This window comes from Lipotes vexillifer, unplaced genomic scaffold (assembly GCF_000442215.2).
Source record: "Lipotes vexillifer unplaced genomic scaffold, Lipotes_vexillifer_v1.1 scaffold1035, whole genome shotgun sequence".
Taxonomy (NCBI): Eukaryota; Metazoa; Chordata; class Mammalia; order Artiodactyla; family Lipotidae; genus Lipotes; species Lipotes vexillifer.
This window is the reverse complement of record NW_006772073.1, coordinates 45,839-63,584: the sequence shown is the minus strand read 5'-3', so window position 1 is coordinate 63,584 and position 17,746 is coordinate 45,839. Positions and strand designations below refer to the sequence as shown.

The 17,746-nt window shown below is 34.8% G+C and overlaps 1 protein-coding gene across 1 annotated transcript in view; it reads left to right on the top strand.

The window, feature by feature from the left end:
- The window catches only part of SLC44A1 (solute carrier family 44 member 1), a 132,275-nt gene that overhangs the window by 77,203 nt on the left and 37,326 nt on the right, over positions 1-17,746 (top strand). Inside the window, exons 7-9 of the mRNA XM_007447291.1 lie at positions 4,649-4,742; positions 11,645-11,814; positions 13,763-13,852. Coding sequence (XP_007447353.1) covers positions 4,649-4,742; positions 11,645-11,814; positions 13,763-13,852 — 354 coding nt within the window. The remainder of the gene's footprint in view (positions 1-4,648; positions 4,743-11,644; positions 11,815-13,762; positions 13,853-17,746) is intronic.

Here is a 17,746-nt window from a genome sequence, read left to right as displayed (position 1 = left end):
CGGAGACTGCTCTTTGTTGTAGTGCATGGGCTTCTCATTGCAGTGGCTTCTCCCGTTGTGGAGCACGGGCTCTAAGCGCACGGGCTTCAGTAGTTGTGGCACGTGGGCTCAGTGGTTGTGGCGCACAGGCTTAGTTGCTCTGCGGCATGTGGGATCTTCCCGGACCAGGGCTCAAACCCGTGTTCCCTGCATTGGCAGGTGGATTCTTAACCACTGCACCACCAGTGAAGTCCTAAAGCATGTTTTTTAAGTAGTATTTTTTTCTCTTTGTATATCCTACAAATATTACTGAGATAGCAAATCAAACAAAAATTTTAAACAAGAATTAGCCTCCAACTTGCCAATTCTTTGTTTCAAATAATTTGATGTTTTAGACCAGTAGATCTTAACTAAGGGTGATTTTGCACCTGCCACTGCTGCCCACCCCCACACCCCCACCCCCACAAGGACATTTAGTAGTGTCAGGAGACATTTTTGGTTGTCACAGCTGGGTGAGAGGTTACAGGGAGGCTGCTGGCATCTAGTGGATAGAGACCAGGGATGCTGCTAAACATCCTGCAAATGCACATGACAGCCCCATACAACCAAGAATTGCCCAAGAATTGTATTAATACCATGGTTTAGAAATCCTGTTTCAGATAGTGTACTTTGTAGTCAATGTTGAAAAGCATATATCATTATATATAACATGTAACACCGAAATATAAGAGATTAAAAGTAGTTATTTCTGTCTGTTTTATTTACCAGATGGCTTTTGAGTGCTTTCTGTATGCCAGGAGATAGGAGTTCCAGATATTTTGAAGGCATAAGGTCCCAGTTCTCAAAGAGCTCACATTCTAAAGATAGAGATGATATGTAAACTAAAAAATTGTAAACTAATATGCTAAGTTTTATAATAGAACTAAGAAGTAAATAGCTTTGTTTGGGTGCATCAGAGAAGACTTGACAGAGGAGGTAAAGCTTGAGTAGTTTGTAGAAATTCTGCTCAAACTTGGAACACTTTCAGATGCTAGTTAGGAAAGGACAGCCCAAGCAGAGGGAGCAGCATGTGGAAAAGCTTGGAAGTTTGTGAAACAGCAAGAATTATAAGTAGTTTATTATGCTTAAATGAGGCTGGAGTTTTAGGAAGAGGCCTGCCTTAGGAGGACCTTGAAGCCAAGGAGTTTGGAATTTTCCTGAGGGCAGGGATGTAATACAACTAATGCCCAGTTTACAGAAATCATTCTGAAGGTTGTACACAGGATGGAGTTAAGAAACCCTCTGAGAGAATAGTTTAACTGACCCAATAAGAGATTGTGATGGTCTGAAATAACACAGAAAGATCTGATTGTTGGGACTTGGTATCTTGAATGTTTTGAATAGTGTGGGAAGACGTAGATGGAAGATGTAGATTAAGAAGATATAGGATGACTTCCACACTTCATCTTGGGGATTTTATGGGTGGTGGAGCCATTAACCAGGGTAGAATTAACACGGGAGGAGACAGCAGATTTAGAGAGATGGAAAAAACTGTTCTCAAACATGTTATCTTTGCAGTATCTGTGGACCATATGTTTTTTGCCCAGGAGCTTATTGAATACGTGTCTGATTATGATTATTAGAAAAGACACAGAAGAAGCATTGTAGCCTAGGAGTAAAGAACTCTGTTTCTTAGTAGTTTGCCAGTGATTGCTTAAAAGGCCTTGGAAGTATGACTTATTTTTTTCATCTGTAATGTTTGGAGCATGGCAATGGAAACATACCTCTTAGGGGTGTTGTTATAAGTGATATTGAGCTAAAGAATAAATAATTGACTATTAAAAGGCATTTGATATATTGTAGTAGTTAAACATTCTGGGGACTATAGCAACTGTTTACCAAGATAAATGTTTATATACCCAAGTTAGGTTCTTAAGATCACTCATTCTGTTGGCCTTTGAATAACACTGGCTGAATTGCATGGATTGCCTCTGGTGTGGTTTAGACAAGCTTTTTTTTTTGTTTCAGACTTTTCATTACCCTAGCACGGTTTTTCCCTGCTTTCTGCATTAGAAGAAAAATGTTGTCTTGCTGTTTATAACCAAACATCATATGTTTATACTTCTACTATTAAAAAATAATAAAATACATACTACCTTAAAAGAGTTCACTAAAAATGCATTAGCTAATAAACATGAAAAGAAAAACAATTGTAAAACGTTGGCCATTTCTGGGTTGTTTTAATGTTCTTCATTGAGGCTTCTCTGTCCATGAACCCTTTGAGCAGGAAGCAATATAAGGTTTCTTCTGATTGTTACTACTAACACATTGTAAAGATCTTTTTTCTTTAATCTATTTAGTACAGGATCTATTTAGTACTGGCCTCTGTCCCAGAATACCATCAGAGATAAGGCTATTATCCTTTCATTGAGCATTATCCTGGGAAAGTCTTTATAAAATTGAACTCTGTTGCACCTGCTGACCTCCTTTTTTAAATGAAAAAAGGGTGGGGATGGAGATTATGTTCACTGAATTCAGATGGAGCAGTGTGTTTAACAGCACTGACACAGTATGCTTTAGTTAGGGCCTTTTATATTGTGCAAATCGATTCCATCTTGGACTCTGAAAGAAGTAAGTTGGCAATTCAGATCAGGAAGTTGATGATCACGTTGGGTGCTCTGCAGTTATTGGCACAGTTGCTATTTTTTCATGAGCAATTCTATAATAGGACCCCCAGTTATTTTAGAATTAATCTAAGATGTTTGCTTGCCATTGCTGTCATATTTTCTCTAAAATTGCTATAAATAGTATCTAGTTGCATTATCTTTAAACACAAAAGCCTAATTTTAGAAGAGTTAGATGCTTAATATTCATGTTTAACTTAAAAAAAAGAAAGTCATTAAAATGGAAGAGAATGATTGAAAACAATTTTAGAAACTTAGTTTTCCATTGCGTCTATCTTAAGAGCTGAAGAAGCTTGAAGAACAGTGCCATGTAACTTTCAAGTATCTCTTTAAAAATATTTTACACTGTCAAGTTACTTGAATTATTTTTATATAAAATGATGCTACATGTATTTATGTAAATGTACTATTAAGACCCACATATTCAAACACTTAGCAAGTTGGTTGCTGGTTTAGGGGCAGCATTACTGAATTAAATGCAGGTTTGTGGCTTTCTAAAAGTGCTTTTGATTGAAAGGACCAGATATAAATGAAACAAATCTCCCAATTTTGTTGTCCCAACAAATCTTTTTTTCTATATTCCCTTCTAGTTCCTTCTCACATCCTCACATGATGTTTTCATAATTAATCCAATGTTAAAGTCTACCTTCACATTATAATTTAAACATTTTCCATGGTGATACAGTGCAAAATCTCATTATTGCTATGATATAAATGCAAAGCTATTCTATTTGTATTTAATAATGAAGTATTTGACCAAATTAGTAACCTCATAAGCACTTCAATTAATGAAATACAGTTTACATGGTATAATGTAGTAGGTCTCAGCAAAATTAGAACTAAAGCCTAGATCTCCTTAGTTAACAATATCTGTTGTACAATGAATCTCACAGTATTCTAGTTGCTATGTTATAAAATTAGCAGGTCAGTTAAATAAGACTTATCAAAGATAGGGTGTACTGTATCCATTTGAATTTTATGTATTATTTAGATATATATTAGCCATGTAGTCAGAGAATAACCAATCTAGGACTGAATTTAAGCTGTTTTAAACTATCTGAAAGCAGGGAATCCTTTGATCAATTTATTGATTTTATCAATTAATTCAGTTTATTTACAGTTACTGTTTCCTGCCTTTTAAATAAGGAAAAAGTAATATATTATCTGAATGCATATGTGCTATATGCAATAATTTTAAATATTTAGTAATGGATAGCATCAGAAGGAGAGATGGCATGTGTAGTTGAAGATGGGTTTCGTAGTCAAAGAGATCTAGGGTTTAACCCCAGCATTACTGGCTTAGCAGCTATGTCACCCTGGACAAGTTATTTACCTTGTCTCTTAGCCTCTATTTTCTCCTCTGTCAAGTGGGCTTAAAAAAGGCCTGCCTAATGGAGTTATAGTAAATGATATAATTCATATATATGTTGAGAGGAGAGGCTCACCCCACTGCATAATAGGAGGAAAGACCAGGTCCTCTATCTATCCCAGCCCTCCTCTTGGCGTGGGGAAGAGAACCAGCCTCAGGAATGGGCTGCTTTCAGTCTAACCCTCAGAAGCACTGGGGCTGGCAAAAACTGTTGGTTTCTTCAAGAGGATATTTTTATCATGTTTCTTTGGTTCTGTTGTTTGAAGACATTCCTAGACACAGTTTGGTCAGTTACAATGAAAAGTTGACTCTTTATTAAAAAAAATATATGTGTATTTGTATGTCATCTTGTATAGGGCCTGATATATGGCACTCAATAAAAGTAGCTCTAGTACTTATTGTTATTACCCTTAATATTATTAATTAAAATTTGTATATAAGTTACCAGAGAAAAATCTGTTTCAAATGATTGAGAATTGATACTATAGACCAAATCAGACTTTTATTAATTCTATAATGTTTGAAAGTTGTATATGTTGAGTTAATATTAACCTATAAAATAAAGTTAAAGTGAATTAATGGAAGAATTTATTCGGACTCTGTTCTACTAGCTAACATATAGCTTTTCTTTCAACAGGCTCAGCGCTCTGCAGCTACAACCTAAAGCCTTCTGAATATACTACATCATCAAGAGCTTCTGTTCTTTGCCCCAAACTACCTGTTCCAGCGAGGTAAATGTTATTGTATTTTGTTAACTTGTGACTTCTGTTTTTGTAGGTCGATTTTAAACTGTATATGTTTTTCTGAGAAAAGAGTCACTTGATGATACCTGTTGCCCAGTTTCAGTACTTTTACAACAAAATTTTAAAAGTAGTAATAGAAATGACATTGTGAATTTCACATCATTTTAAAACACACACACACAGGCAAACTACTTTTCTCATTCTCAGCTATTTTAAATTTCTTTTGGGGGCGCACTGTTTTTTTTTTTTTTTTTTAATGCCATAGTTTTTAAGTATACAAAGCTGCTGAATCATTATAAAACCCACAACAAAATTGGAAGCCAAGTCTCACACTCTCCGAAGATTCTTTGAAGTTGGTCATACTTACTGGTATTATTTTAAAATTTTCTTTGTAAGTTTAAAAAATATGCCAATGATTATTCTCCATAGTTTATTTCAAGCTATATCCTTTAGGTACATTCTCTATAGTAAGCTGTTTGTCTTAATCAACAAACATTTATTGTTAAATACCTACTGCGTGCAATGGATGCAAAGATGAAACAAGAAATGTTCTTTGTTTGGAAGGATCTCACAGTAGTTTTAAGTAAAGCAAATTTTAAAATTATAAATTGATTTTTTTTTAAAAGGAAATAAATTCTCAAGCATTGTGGAATATATCCTCAGAATTAGGTATATAGTTTTTGGAGCATGTCTGATCTTGAGAACCTTAGCATATATCACTAACCATGTATGACATGAGTATTTCCCAGGAATATTGAATCAAAACCACTTTTTACTGTATCTCAGTATGTTATAGCAAGCTATTAGTTAAAATTCTTATGTCTCCTTTCCTTCAACTTGCTTATGGGTGTTACTTGTGCTTTATTAACTTGAATTTGAAATTTTCTGTTGGAAAGTCGACAAAGGATATATCAGTTTAATTGATTTCCAGCTCCTTTAGTCCTGTCAGGTTGCTATTGAAATTAAAATTTAAAGCCTACAGACATAAAAATAATGGGACTGTTTTAAAAAATACTAAGTAGGAGGGACCTACAAATTATGGGCTTAGACCAGTAGGTAGGGAAACTCCATTCATGAAAATTGAGACTATTAGGGAGGCTGAGACAGTAAAGAAAGGAGGTTCTTTGAATAGAGAAAATTATCAATGTAAAATCAAGAAAAGCTCTGTTCTCTATTCAACTGCTAAAGCCTATTTTAAATGCATACTTTGAGTATAGAGTCACTATTTTAAGGCATAAGTATATTATAAAAGGATAACCAGAAACCGTGGTATGAGAATGAGGTTGCTCTGCTCGAGTATAATATGGGTGGGCAGTTCATACTTCAAATCCTCCGGCACCTCTGACCTCTGACTCTACCATGTTGAGGACTGCCTGTTCCTGGTTATACTGGGTGATCCAGTCTTGGCTGCACACTCATGGACGTCTCACATACAGCATCCTAAGGGCATTCACTAGGAGACAAAACGTAGTATTAGGGGCTTGGGTTTTAGATATGGACAGGCTCGGCTTCTAACAAGGTTATCCACTAATGTTTTAGTAATCCAAGATGCAATGATGAACCTAAACCATGTGAAAACCAGCTATATACTATATTTATACTGTATTTAAAGATCCTCACATCTTCCTTATCTTAGTAGTTCACAGTCTATCACTTTTGTCTGAACTCACATTGTTGGAAGGTAAAAGAGAAGCAACAGGTGATAGAAGGAAGGCAAATCAAGATCTTGTAAATATCATCATCTGGTATTTGGCAAAGTGAAAGGATCAAAAAACAAGAATAAATTTGTTTTAATAAAAAACTTAGGGCACTACCCTGTTTCACACACAGTGTTATGTTAGATACCAAATCTCCAAAGATGAGTAAGTTCTAGTCTCTGTCCTTAAGAAACTCTGTCCTTAAAAAGAGTAGGGACTATGCTTTGATTGACTTTTCTATATGCACCAGAAGACCAGCACTAGGCAAACCTGTGATGCAGGCAAATGGCCCTCAGCATCTTTTATGTCTCCTTTGCTGTCCCCCTGGGAGCACAGGAGTGGGACAGAAAGAACTGAACTTTGAGTCCAGATAGGCCTGGGGCTGAATTCTGTGCTATCACTTTCTATTTGTCAGCTTAAGTGAGTCTGTTAAGCCCTCAGTAAACCAGGTTTTCTCATATGTAAAATGGGACTATCAGTACCTCTCCCATGGAATTGTTATAAGAATTAAGTAAGATAATATGTGTTAAATATTCATTATTGTGCTTGGCATTTGGCTTAGGAACTATTATTTGTCTCAACTTCGAGAGCCTTCCAACCTTCCTGGGTACCCAGGAACCTTCTGCAGCTGAAGGTGCCTGTTTTAAAGAAAAGCAGTTGTAAACTAATTTGCAATAAAACATTAGTGCCACATAATTTCCAAATGGTTACTATTCCTAAGAGCTTTTGAATTTTAAAAGCAGATGCCTAGAAAGGGCCATATTGTATCCAAATTCAGAACTCTACTGGTGACATGCTAAACATAGTAGCAACAGGGAGTCTAGCCAGCCCTTATACTTACAGTGCTTAAAGGTTTGGGTATAGCTAGAAAAAGTTGCAATACTAGAAACAGATTTCGTAAGTTCAGTTTATTCATCAAACATTTATTTTGGTACTTCCAGATACCAGAAGGGATACTTGGTGTTGAGGAATTAACATGATATGGAAATAAGAAAATAATAGCCAAGAAAAAAATATGATCTATCTATATTTTCTAAGTGAAGGATTCAAGGTGAATTAACATTTATAAATCATCTATTGGATGCCAAGTACAATATTATGTTTCTCATATGTACTATCTCACTTAACCCTCACAAAAGCCTATAAGGATACTGTCCCTAATTTATAGATGAGGAAATAGAAAATAAGAGGTTAAATGGGTTGCCCAAGGCCACACAACTAATTGTTGGGAATCAGAATTTGAATCTAAGGTCTTGTCAAGTCTATACCATTGTTAGTTTAAAGGGAAAAAAGGGATAATAGGAATGAAAGAGGAGAGAAAAGAAATAAAATGAAATGTGTGAAAATCACTGCACATTGCCATTAGATTCTTGATTACTTATTTCCTGCCTTTGCTGTGCTATAGAGATATTGCCAAAACCCTTTATTTTTATTCTTTTTTAAATAAAACTTTTAATGAGAAGTCTTATGTAATTGCTTATTTATAACCTGAAGTTTTAAGATAATTGTGTGAAGTGCAAACTCCTATCTTCTCTTACAAAGGCATATGGACAAGATATTAGGCATTGTTTGTCATCATACTTTGAGGGAGCTCATTAACTGTGATAGTCTGGACTAAAAGGCAAATGGGCAATATGTTTGCCAAGGTAAGATACAATTTTCCTATGAGTGGCTAATTTTTAAAAAATCTTTAAAAGACTCATTATAAATTCATTTTGTTCTTGTTGACTAATGTTTCAATAAAGTGAAACAGCATCGGTTCCTAATGAGACAGCACTGACTTCTTAAAGATTCAATATTCTGTAGGCTTCAAAAGGTAGAAAAACTTACTGCAAATAGAATACTTTATGCTCGTTTTCTTAATTAAGAAGCACAGAGTGTGTCATTTAGGTTAGACACTAAAGTAGCAGTGATCTCATATACTAGGTTCTCAGAAGGGTTATTTTCTGAGAGGTATATGAAATCAGGTAACATCTTAAATTCATCATATCACATGGGATTTAAATGGTAAAATATAAGACAAACCATTTCAATGCCATGATTACTAAAATTTTTTTAAATAATAAAATAAAATAATTCAAACAAAATAATTCATGACTAGTCAAGTTGTTTCTGTTTGGGAAAGAGTTGAGAAAAAGAATGACAAGGGAATCTAGTACTTTTCACTTTAAAGCTAAGTATTTAATTTCATTTTTGCTGTTGTGTCCAAATATTATCTTCGGTCTTGTTTGCCTTCTATTTCTGTTATTCCTTACCACTAAGAGCAGCTTTTGACCATTTTGACCATCAGCTAAACAGTGTAATCAGCTTGTGCTATTTTTATACCTTTAAATTTAGAGCTGTCAGGTTTTTTTAACTGACATAGATTGAATTATAAGGCAAGGGACTGTTATTTTATTCCAGTTCTTTGAAAGATATTTGTAAAAGTACTGTTTCTAATTGGCCAAGTGTTTATATACAGCAGACAAATGACTTGAAAGCGTAAGTTCAAAACTGATATTACTCAGCTTTTCCTCTTAAATACAAATGAAGGATTAGAATTTTAAGACTATAATCCTTCCCTTTTCAAATCAGCTATTCTCATTATAAGTATGAAAAGCAGAAAAATACTAAAGCTACTGGGCATCCTGCTTCTACTAATTTAGAATCATTGATTTATGGGTGGACATTATTATTATTATTAAGATGTGAAAAGACTTATAGAGGACTTACTTCTACCCTTTCAGCTAACAGAAGGAGGGACAGAGAAAGAGAGATGAAGTGACCTGTGTAATGTTAGGAGAATCACTCAGGGCTTTTGAACCCAAGTCCAGTTTTCTTTTCTTTATCACAAGTTCCACTCTCTTTTGGAAATGATGTATATTTCTATTTGAGTGTAAAAATACATCAACATCCTGTTAGGATATGGGAGATTTAAGTGGAGCCACCTCTGGACAGAGGATAAAGTTTACGTTTATATGACAGGAAAAAGGAAACAGGGGAGCAGGACCAAAAAAATGGGTGGGTATTGAAAACAGAACATCAGTATCCTTAAGGTGGATGTATCTTATGTTCAAGGTTGGAGGCAAGTGAGTTAAACTGAGATGACATCAGAGATGTAGGGTAATAAAGCAGATGAAGAGGTAGACAGTCATGGAGCAGAGAGAACTTTAGTTTTGAAGGACAGAGAACCAGCCTTTTAGTTAAAATATGGTTAAAAGTCCTTAGACAGGGACATTAACCTGGCAGGGACAGTATCTAGACAGTATCAGGAAAAAAATAGTTGTAGGTCACAACACAGTTGTCAAGTTTAAAGGTTTCTGTCCCAAGTTAGCCTCCATTGAGTAGGAACTTCTAGTTAATCTTTTTTCATTCTTTCCTGTAATATTTCTAACTAAATCCATATCACCTAAAAGTATTCTGTAATTTAATGTCTTTTTAAATCATTAGTAAAATAACTTTTGGTCAAAAAATGGTGACTTACATACCTGTAATTCAAGCATTACTCAGAATGCTCTGGCTTTCTGCACTTTGTGACAAAATATCAGATCTTTGGTATTATCTTTCACCAACACCATTTTGGAGGTGTATACAAATACACCTACACATCACAAGAGGCAATTTTAAAAAAATGAACATGTATGTCATCATCATTTTTGGATACATTTTACTTTAGAGCATAACTAAGGTAAGGCTAGATCTTTAAAATTATATTATTTTATTGCTCCATGAAGTTTAACATCACGGAAGATGTTGCTTATTCTTACTCCCAACGGTGCTCATGTACCAACATTTAAGGAAAATCAATATATAGTTCACTTATATTCTTACTTGAAAAGAAATATTCTAATTGTTTTTTGAGGAAGGAAACAAAGGTAGTGTTTTGCTTTGGGTTATACAAAGTTGCTTTGCTGAGATTAGAAACCTTGGGATTTTATTTGGTGTTCAACCATGTAATCTTATTCACTAATTTGACCAAAACACAGTGCCAATCAGGAATGAGAACACACTTATTTCAGTCCAGTCAAAAGTGTTATGTTAGACTGTGACTGATAGTCCTACAAATAATTCTGACAATGTGGGATTCGTGTTAGTAATGACTAAATTTTAACTTAATGCACACATAAATGTGTGTTTGTGCATAGGCGCATGTATGGGCTCTTTTAGAATCCAAACAAGTCACAACTGAGGGCATGCTCATAGAGCTTTGCTTAAAATCTCTCACTGATTAGTGCATACATGTTCTCAGAAGCTAAAATAGAACCATGTTATAACAAGTTATATTTATGTCACGGTTTATACGTAGCTATGTTCCTTCACAAGTGAAAGCTGCAGTCAGTGTAAACGTGATATAATTGATTCCCTCTTTCTTTTGGACACAAATAATCTCATAATAATAATAACATACAAAAAGAAAAGAAAATGGCCCAGAATCCCATGACCCTAACAAATCAGAGATTTTTCATTTCTTTATATTTTTTCCTGTTCTCATTCTTATGTATATATCTTTTATACAGAGATGTAATCATCACATTAGATATCAATTTTAGGGTTTTTCCCTTGTACTGTTAAATCATAAGTTCTTCCATACATTAGTATTCAAAGTTATTGTTTCAAATAGCTGCATATTATGCTGTATGTTGATGTCTTGGTATGACTACTTTGTATGAGTTATTAAGCTTGTGCCCCAAATACCTTTTTTAATCTAAGGTTTTGTATGCTGTTCTGAGAGAAGAAATATTAATGGTGGCAAATTAATGGTGGCATGTTTCAAGCAAAAGTATGTTTGTTTTTATTTTTAGATAGCTTATAGCAAACATTCATTTTCAGTTCAATGAAGTATACGTTTGTAAGTTTTGCCATCTGCCCCTTGATTGATAGATGTGTAGGCTGAGGAGTTTAAGTGTTTGGTTTTGCTTTTAGTAGCTGTGTATGTGTGTGTATATGTGTGTGTGTTTCTTTTCAGAAGGGGAGGGTAATGTCTTCTGTTGGAATATGCACTCCACCCTCTTTGATAAGGCTTGTGGTAAGATGTGCATCATGCCCCATGACGGTCATTTTCATAGCATTAAGCTCACAGCTCTTAGTTCCCATATGATGTGTGGAGGGTGGACTGTATTGCAGTCATATTCACCTTTCATTTGTGTGTTTGATGTGGCATTTATATTAAGTAGGAGTAATTTTTTTTCTGATTTTTTTTTCTTGTGTCACCAGTGCACCTATTCCATTCTTCCATCGCTGTGCTCCTGTGAACATTTCCTGCTATGCCAAGTTTGCAGAGGCCCTGATCACCTTTGTCAGTGACAATAGTGTCTTACACAGGCTGATTAGTGGAGTAATGACCAGCAAAGAAATTATATTGGGACTTTGCTTGTTATCACTAGGTAATTGTTTTTCTCATTATTAGCTATTGCATAGTACTGCAGTAGAAGACTGTTCTTTTAACCAAAATATGAATACTGCTGGGGATACTTGTAAATTGTTTAACTTCCCATAGCCAAAATAATTGTTTCAGAATATATATAGTTATAAATAGATACATATTTTAAAAAGAATATAATATATCTGAAACTCATTTCCCTTCTTTTTCTCTCATTGGAGAAAACTGGTGTATTCCCAAACTTTGATTACAAAGTCTATAATAACCTTTAATATGATAATAGGAGGTTTCTATTATCAGCACCCCTTTGTTTTTAGTTTTGATTCCAAAAGGCTTACTTGCTTATAAAAAGAGGCTATATATTCTCTTTTATATTTCCATCAAAGAGCATAGATTTCTGATATATTATGTTTGGATTATATAATTTTTTTCATTCCTACAATTAATATCTGTATTGCTTGAAAAAGTAGGAAATCTCCACTTGTTAGCCGTTTAATTTTTGGTCAATAAATAGATAATAAAATAAATAAAAGCAAATAAATTTTATTTTCAAGATGTAAATTCCCTATATTATCCTAGAACTATATGTAGCCATATGAGAATTTATAGACTTTTTTAGTTGGGAGAAGTAAACTGTAGTAGGAACCAAACAACTCTTTTGTTATATAAGTAAAATGAGTGTTTATGCCTGTTAACACCAATTATAGTCATTGAGAAGTCTAGCTATATTTCTGTCTTGTCATTAGAGAGTATTTTCTTTTTGCTTAGGTAGTACTTGACTCAGTTGAAATAATGCTGTCCATATGAAAAGCTATTTCTGTGATATTTGAAACGCTCCCATCTGTTTTTGGTTCCTGTACATTTATTGCAAATGTGAGTACCTTAATAATGTTACCTAGTAACAGATCCCAACCATTTATTTGGCTTTGCAAATGGTCCAAGGAAACTTGATTATTAGTCTAGCTTTATATAAAAATTTTTTGATTTCTGAAATAGTTGAATACTTGAACCAAGAAAAAAAAATCCAAACCTAAAAATAGTGTTAATAATGTTGTTAAGCCATTGGAATTCCATTTTTTATTAGAATGGTTTTCTTTTGAGGTTTAAGATCTTTATTCATTTGTTTGTGAAATGGGACTTTACTTTAGATATTAAAGATGAACAAATTATGATTTCAGAAATGAATTTCCCTGTGCAAGGGTTAAATCTCAGTTTCTTTTGAGATTTTCACTCAAGATTTTGGCATTTGGAATTTAGCTTGGGGTGGGTAGAGGAGTTGGTTAAATAACTCAAACTAAGCTTTGCTCCTTTTTTGAAGAGCTTCTTAGTCAGGACCCCTGACCTCAGTTGAGAAGTAACGTCAGAGGAATTTTGGCTTCAGTAGTTTTCAGGATATTATTCTATAGGGTCAGACCATCTGTTGGAGTTTTAGAGGAGAAACAACTAGAAAAAGATAATATACCATCTGGCTTGTTGACCGAACATCAGAGAAGTTGGTCCTGAAACGCATAGGTGACTCAAGGAAGTGTAGCACCTAATTTAACTGATCTCTGTCTACATGTGGTAATTTTTCCGGTCACCAACATAGCACGTCATTCTCTACACTTTGTGTGTCGGCATCTATGTTTGCATGTGAGTTCTCGTGTCTTCCTGTGGCAAATCCACAACAGTTCTGCGCTGTTTTTGAGTCACCATATACATTTGCATGTATTCTTTTCTGTCATTTATAAACCCAGTTAGGTGCCTTTAGTTTTAAGTGATGCTGTTCAAGTGGTACAAGTACCAAAGTCAAAGTACAAAAGCAGCCAGTTTCCTTTCTTACCTAAATTGGAGTCATGAATTTGTCAATAGCAACAAATTATTTCCCTAGGAGAAAACAATTGAAAGAGTTTCTCTTTATATTTTCTAAAGTTTTCAAATGATATTCTGTGTGTTCTTTATCTTCCCTGTAGTTCTGTCCATGATTTTGATGGTGATAATCAGGTATATATCAAGAATACTTGTGTGGATCTTAACAATTCTGCTCATCCTGGGTTCACTTGGTAAGCTGCTTATTCCTTTGTTTTTTAGTAATTAGAATTGAGAGTTGAAGTTTGCCTTTAACAATCCCTCAATTCAGAACTATTTTGGTTATTTTAAATAATTTTCCTCTTGTAAGGCCTGTGAATTCATTGATAAAATGTAAAGACAGGTAAAGACAGGTAGTTCACTGTGAGATCACTAAATCAAATAAAATGGGAAGGTCAGTGGCTTTTGGAATAAGAGCAAGTGATATTTTTAAAAGGGGACTAACGTTTTTCTGTCAATATCAGTTTGAGGGGGAGAGTACAACTGAAAAGAAAGGAATTGAGCCTCTGTTCTGCTCCTGCTTTTGAATTTTCACTTGATTCTTCCAGTGCTCCCTGCCTGGCAAGTGAAGGGACCCTTTCTTTTTATCTTGCACTTTTTTAAGGTCTAAATCAGCCATTCTAAGGTGTTGAAATTCTTTCTGGTCGAAAAGTGTTCCTGGCAGGATAACTCTGTTGGGGGCGGGGGTGTGTGTGTACGTGTGTGTGTTTAAAATTTTGTTACTCATTTTTCTGTCTGTTGACATTCTATTTTGTTTTTATTTTAGTGTTTCTAATGAAACCTTCTGGGTTTTCTGTGTTTATTGTCTTTAAAAAAAAATTTCCCCCTCCCAATTATAAATGTCATACCTACTCATGGTATCTAACTACTTCCATGGTAGAAAATAGAAATATAGGAAAGAAAATAAAAGTTTTATTTCACATGCTACATCTTCTCTTTAAAGAGTATTTACTTTTGCCTTTAGAAATGTCATAATTATAGGGACCCACCTTCAGTTCACCAGTGTTAGCATTTGGAATCCAGACCTTGATATTCACATATATATGTATGCATGTGTGTGTGTGTGTGTGTGTGTGTGTGTGTGTGTGTGTGCGTGTGTAGTATAAAAACGTTTTAACCCAATATGAAACTCTTTCAGTAGCAGAATTTGCCACCATTACGTTTACCTGGTGTGTTTGGTCTTACTGATGTCATCTGTTTTGCTTTCCTTAAATTTATGCTTCCTTATTTTGCTTTCCCTATCTTTGCTGTATGGAATTGTGTTTTCTTTGGTTATTTTCACCCTGGCTTTTGGTGGTATAATTTTATTTTCACTTCTTCAGTTGGTAACCTATACATTTTCAGAAAATATTCTTCAGTCTAGAATTCTATAATTATTAAAGACTGAAATGAAACAATACTTGTTGAGGTTCCCCCCCCACTTTAAATTTAGCATAAACTTTCCTTCCTGTCTAATCCTACTCTCTTCTGCCCACTCGCACTTTTTAGCTCTTGTTAAATATTCTGAGTGTTCGTATTCAGGTTATTATTAAACTTAAAATATTATTTGTTGTACTATATCTTTTCAAAGAATTTTGCTCATCTTTGCCTTGAGAAGTTTCATAATTATGTTTATTTAAGTTCTCCTGTCCTGATTTTAGTGAGAACTACTGGTCCTGTTTTTATTTATTTTTTTTTTTAATTTTTATTTTATATTGGAGTATAGTTGATTTACAATATTGTGTTAGTTTCAGGTGTACAGCAAAGTGGTTCAGTTATACTGGTCCTGTTTTTATAAAAGTTCATTCTTGAGTTCTAAATTTCAGTTCATATTTGTTTTGACTGGAATCTGAGTTCAAGTAACTTATTCATGAAAGACTTATGGGTTGTAATATTCTGAATTCTTGGTTATCTAAGATTGCCTTTGCCTTCACATGTGAATATTGAATTTGTTGCATATAAAAGTCTTAAGATACAGTATATTGCCTTATGTCTGTACTTCATTTCAGAGAAGAACTTTGAGACCAGCCTAAATTTTGTTCCTGTGCCCATAACCTATCTCACTTACCTAGATGTTTATATAATTTTTAACTTATCCTTACAACTTAAAATTTTTGTCTAGTTCAGAATCTTAGTTTGCCTGTGATCTCTCTTTTGGGGGGAATCTTTTTCAACTTTGAAAAGTTTACTTTATTTCTATACTTGTTTCTTGTTTCCATGCTGGTGGTTTTCTCTTTAAGATCCTTCTTAACTCTCCTGCTGTCATCTTCTAAATTATCATTTTAATCCTTTTGTCATTTTCTTTACATTCAGGAAGAACTCTTCAAGTTTATCTACCATATCACTGATTTTGTTTTCCTTGGTGTCAGTCTGTACTTGACTACTTAATTTTGTTATTCCAATTTCATCTTATTTGTAGGTCTTCCTTCTCTCAGCTATCTTCCTTTTCATTTCAGTTTGTAGCCTTCAAATCTAATTCTGTGTTTAGATGATGTCTTAGTCAGTTTGGGTTGCTGTAACAAAGTACCACAGACTGGATGCCTTATAAACAAAAACATTTATTTCTCACAGTTCTGGAGGCTGGGGAGTCTAAGATCAGGCACCAGCAGATTCGGCATCTGGTGAGGGCCAACTTCCTGTTTCCGGCCAGCTGATTGCTGTGTCCTCACATAGCAGAAGAGGGAAGGAGCCTTCTGGGGTCTCTTTTATAAGGGCACTAATCCCATTCATGAGGGCTCCACATTTATGGCCTCATCATCTTCTAAAGGCCCCACCTCCAAATACACCATATTGGGGATTAGGATTTCAGTAGATGGGTTTTGGGGAGACACAGCATTCAGTTCATAACAGATGGATAGCTTTTATAATAAAAGTAGATTTGAATCCCAGCTCTCCCACTTACCAAGTATGTGACATTTGGCATGCTGCTGAAATTTCCTAAATTTCAATTTCATCATTTGCAAAGTGGAGCTGATAATACCCACTTAATAGCATTGTGTTTAAATGTGGTTGCAACTATTTGTGCTAATTCCTGGCACAAGTTTAAATGTTTAATTAATGATATCTACTGTTGATGTTATGAACAATGCCCTTGATGTCATCATTATTATCTCATTCTATTTTCCTTGAACTTCAGGCTTTCTCTCAACTTTTTATTTCTGTTCGTAGAGAACGTATTTTATTCCATTTTTTGAGGATATTAAACAGTTTTCCAAACAATTTTCTTGTACCTTCAAGATTCCAAAATGGAAGTAGCCTTTCCCTTTCTCTGAAATATTTTTCATAGACTCATGGTTTTTTTGGTTTGTTTAATCATCTTCCATAGAAGAAAAATTCATGCTTAATATTTGCCAACAGGTAGTTGGAATTTCCCTTTGACACCATTCACTCTTGACTTGAGAGCACATGGAGGTCAGGTTGATTTGCATAGATCTCAGCCCAGTTGCTTCTCTCCCAGGCATTCATCTCATCCACCTATACATACACATCTCTATTCTGAATCTTCCATTTCCTTACCGTGGCCTACAAGGCCTTGCAGTATGATCTGGTGCCCAGCTCCCTCTCTGTACACATCTCTTACTGCTTTCCCCATTGCTCATTGCTGTAGCTATAGTGGCCTCCTCTTTTCTTGCCTGCCAGGCATGGCCCATATCAGCATCTTAGAACTTGCTATTTCCTCTTGCCTGGAACACTCTTAGATAGGTTCAAAGATTGCTTTCTCCCTGTCTTTGATTCTTTTGCTCAAATATCGTCTCACCCCAGTGAGGCCTTGCTTATATAAAATTGTAATGCTTTCCCAGCGCTAGCACTTTCTATCCCTTACTGGCAGCTTTTTTCTTAGATTTAATATACTCTATTTTCACTTGTTTCCTTGTTTTTTTTGTTTCCCCATTACTATATACGCTGCATGAGAGTTGATGTTTGTTTTTCACCGCTCTGTCCCCAGCCCCTAGAACAGTAGGTGCTGTAGGCACTCAAAGTGTTTGTCGAATGGGTTGAATGAAGGTGTCCAAAGCAGCTCTCTTATATGGAGGCAGGTCTGCCTCCCTCTTCAGTCTAGATCTCAGAATCTCTGAACCAGTCATGGAGATAAAAATTCCCATCCCTAG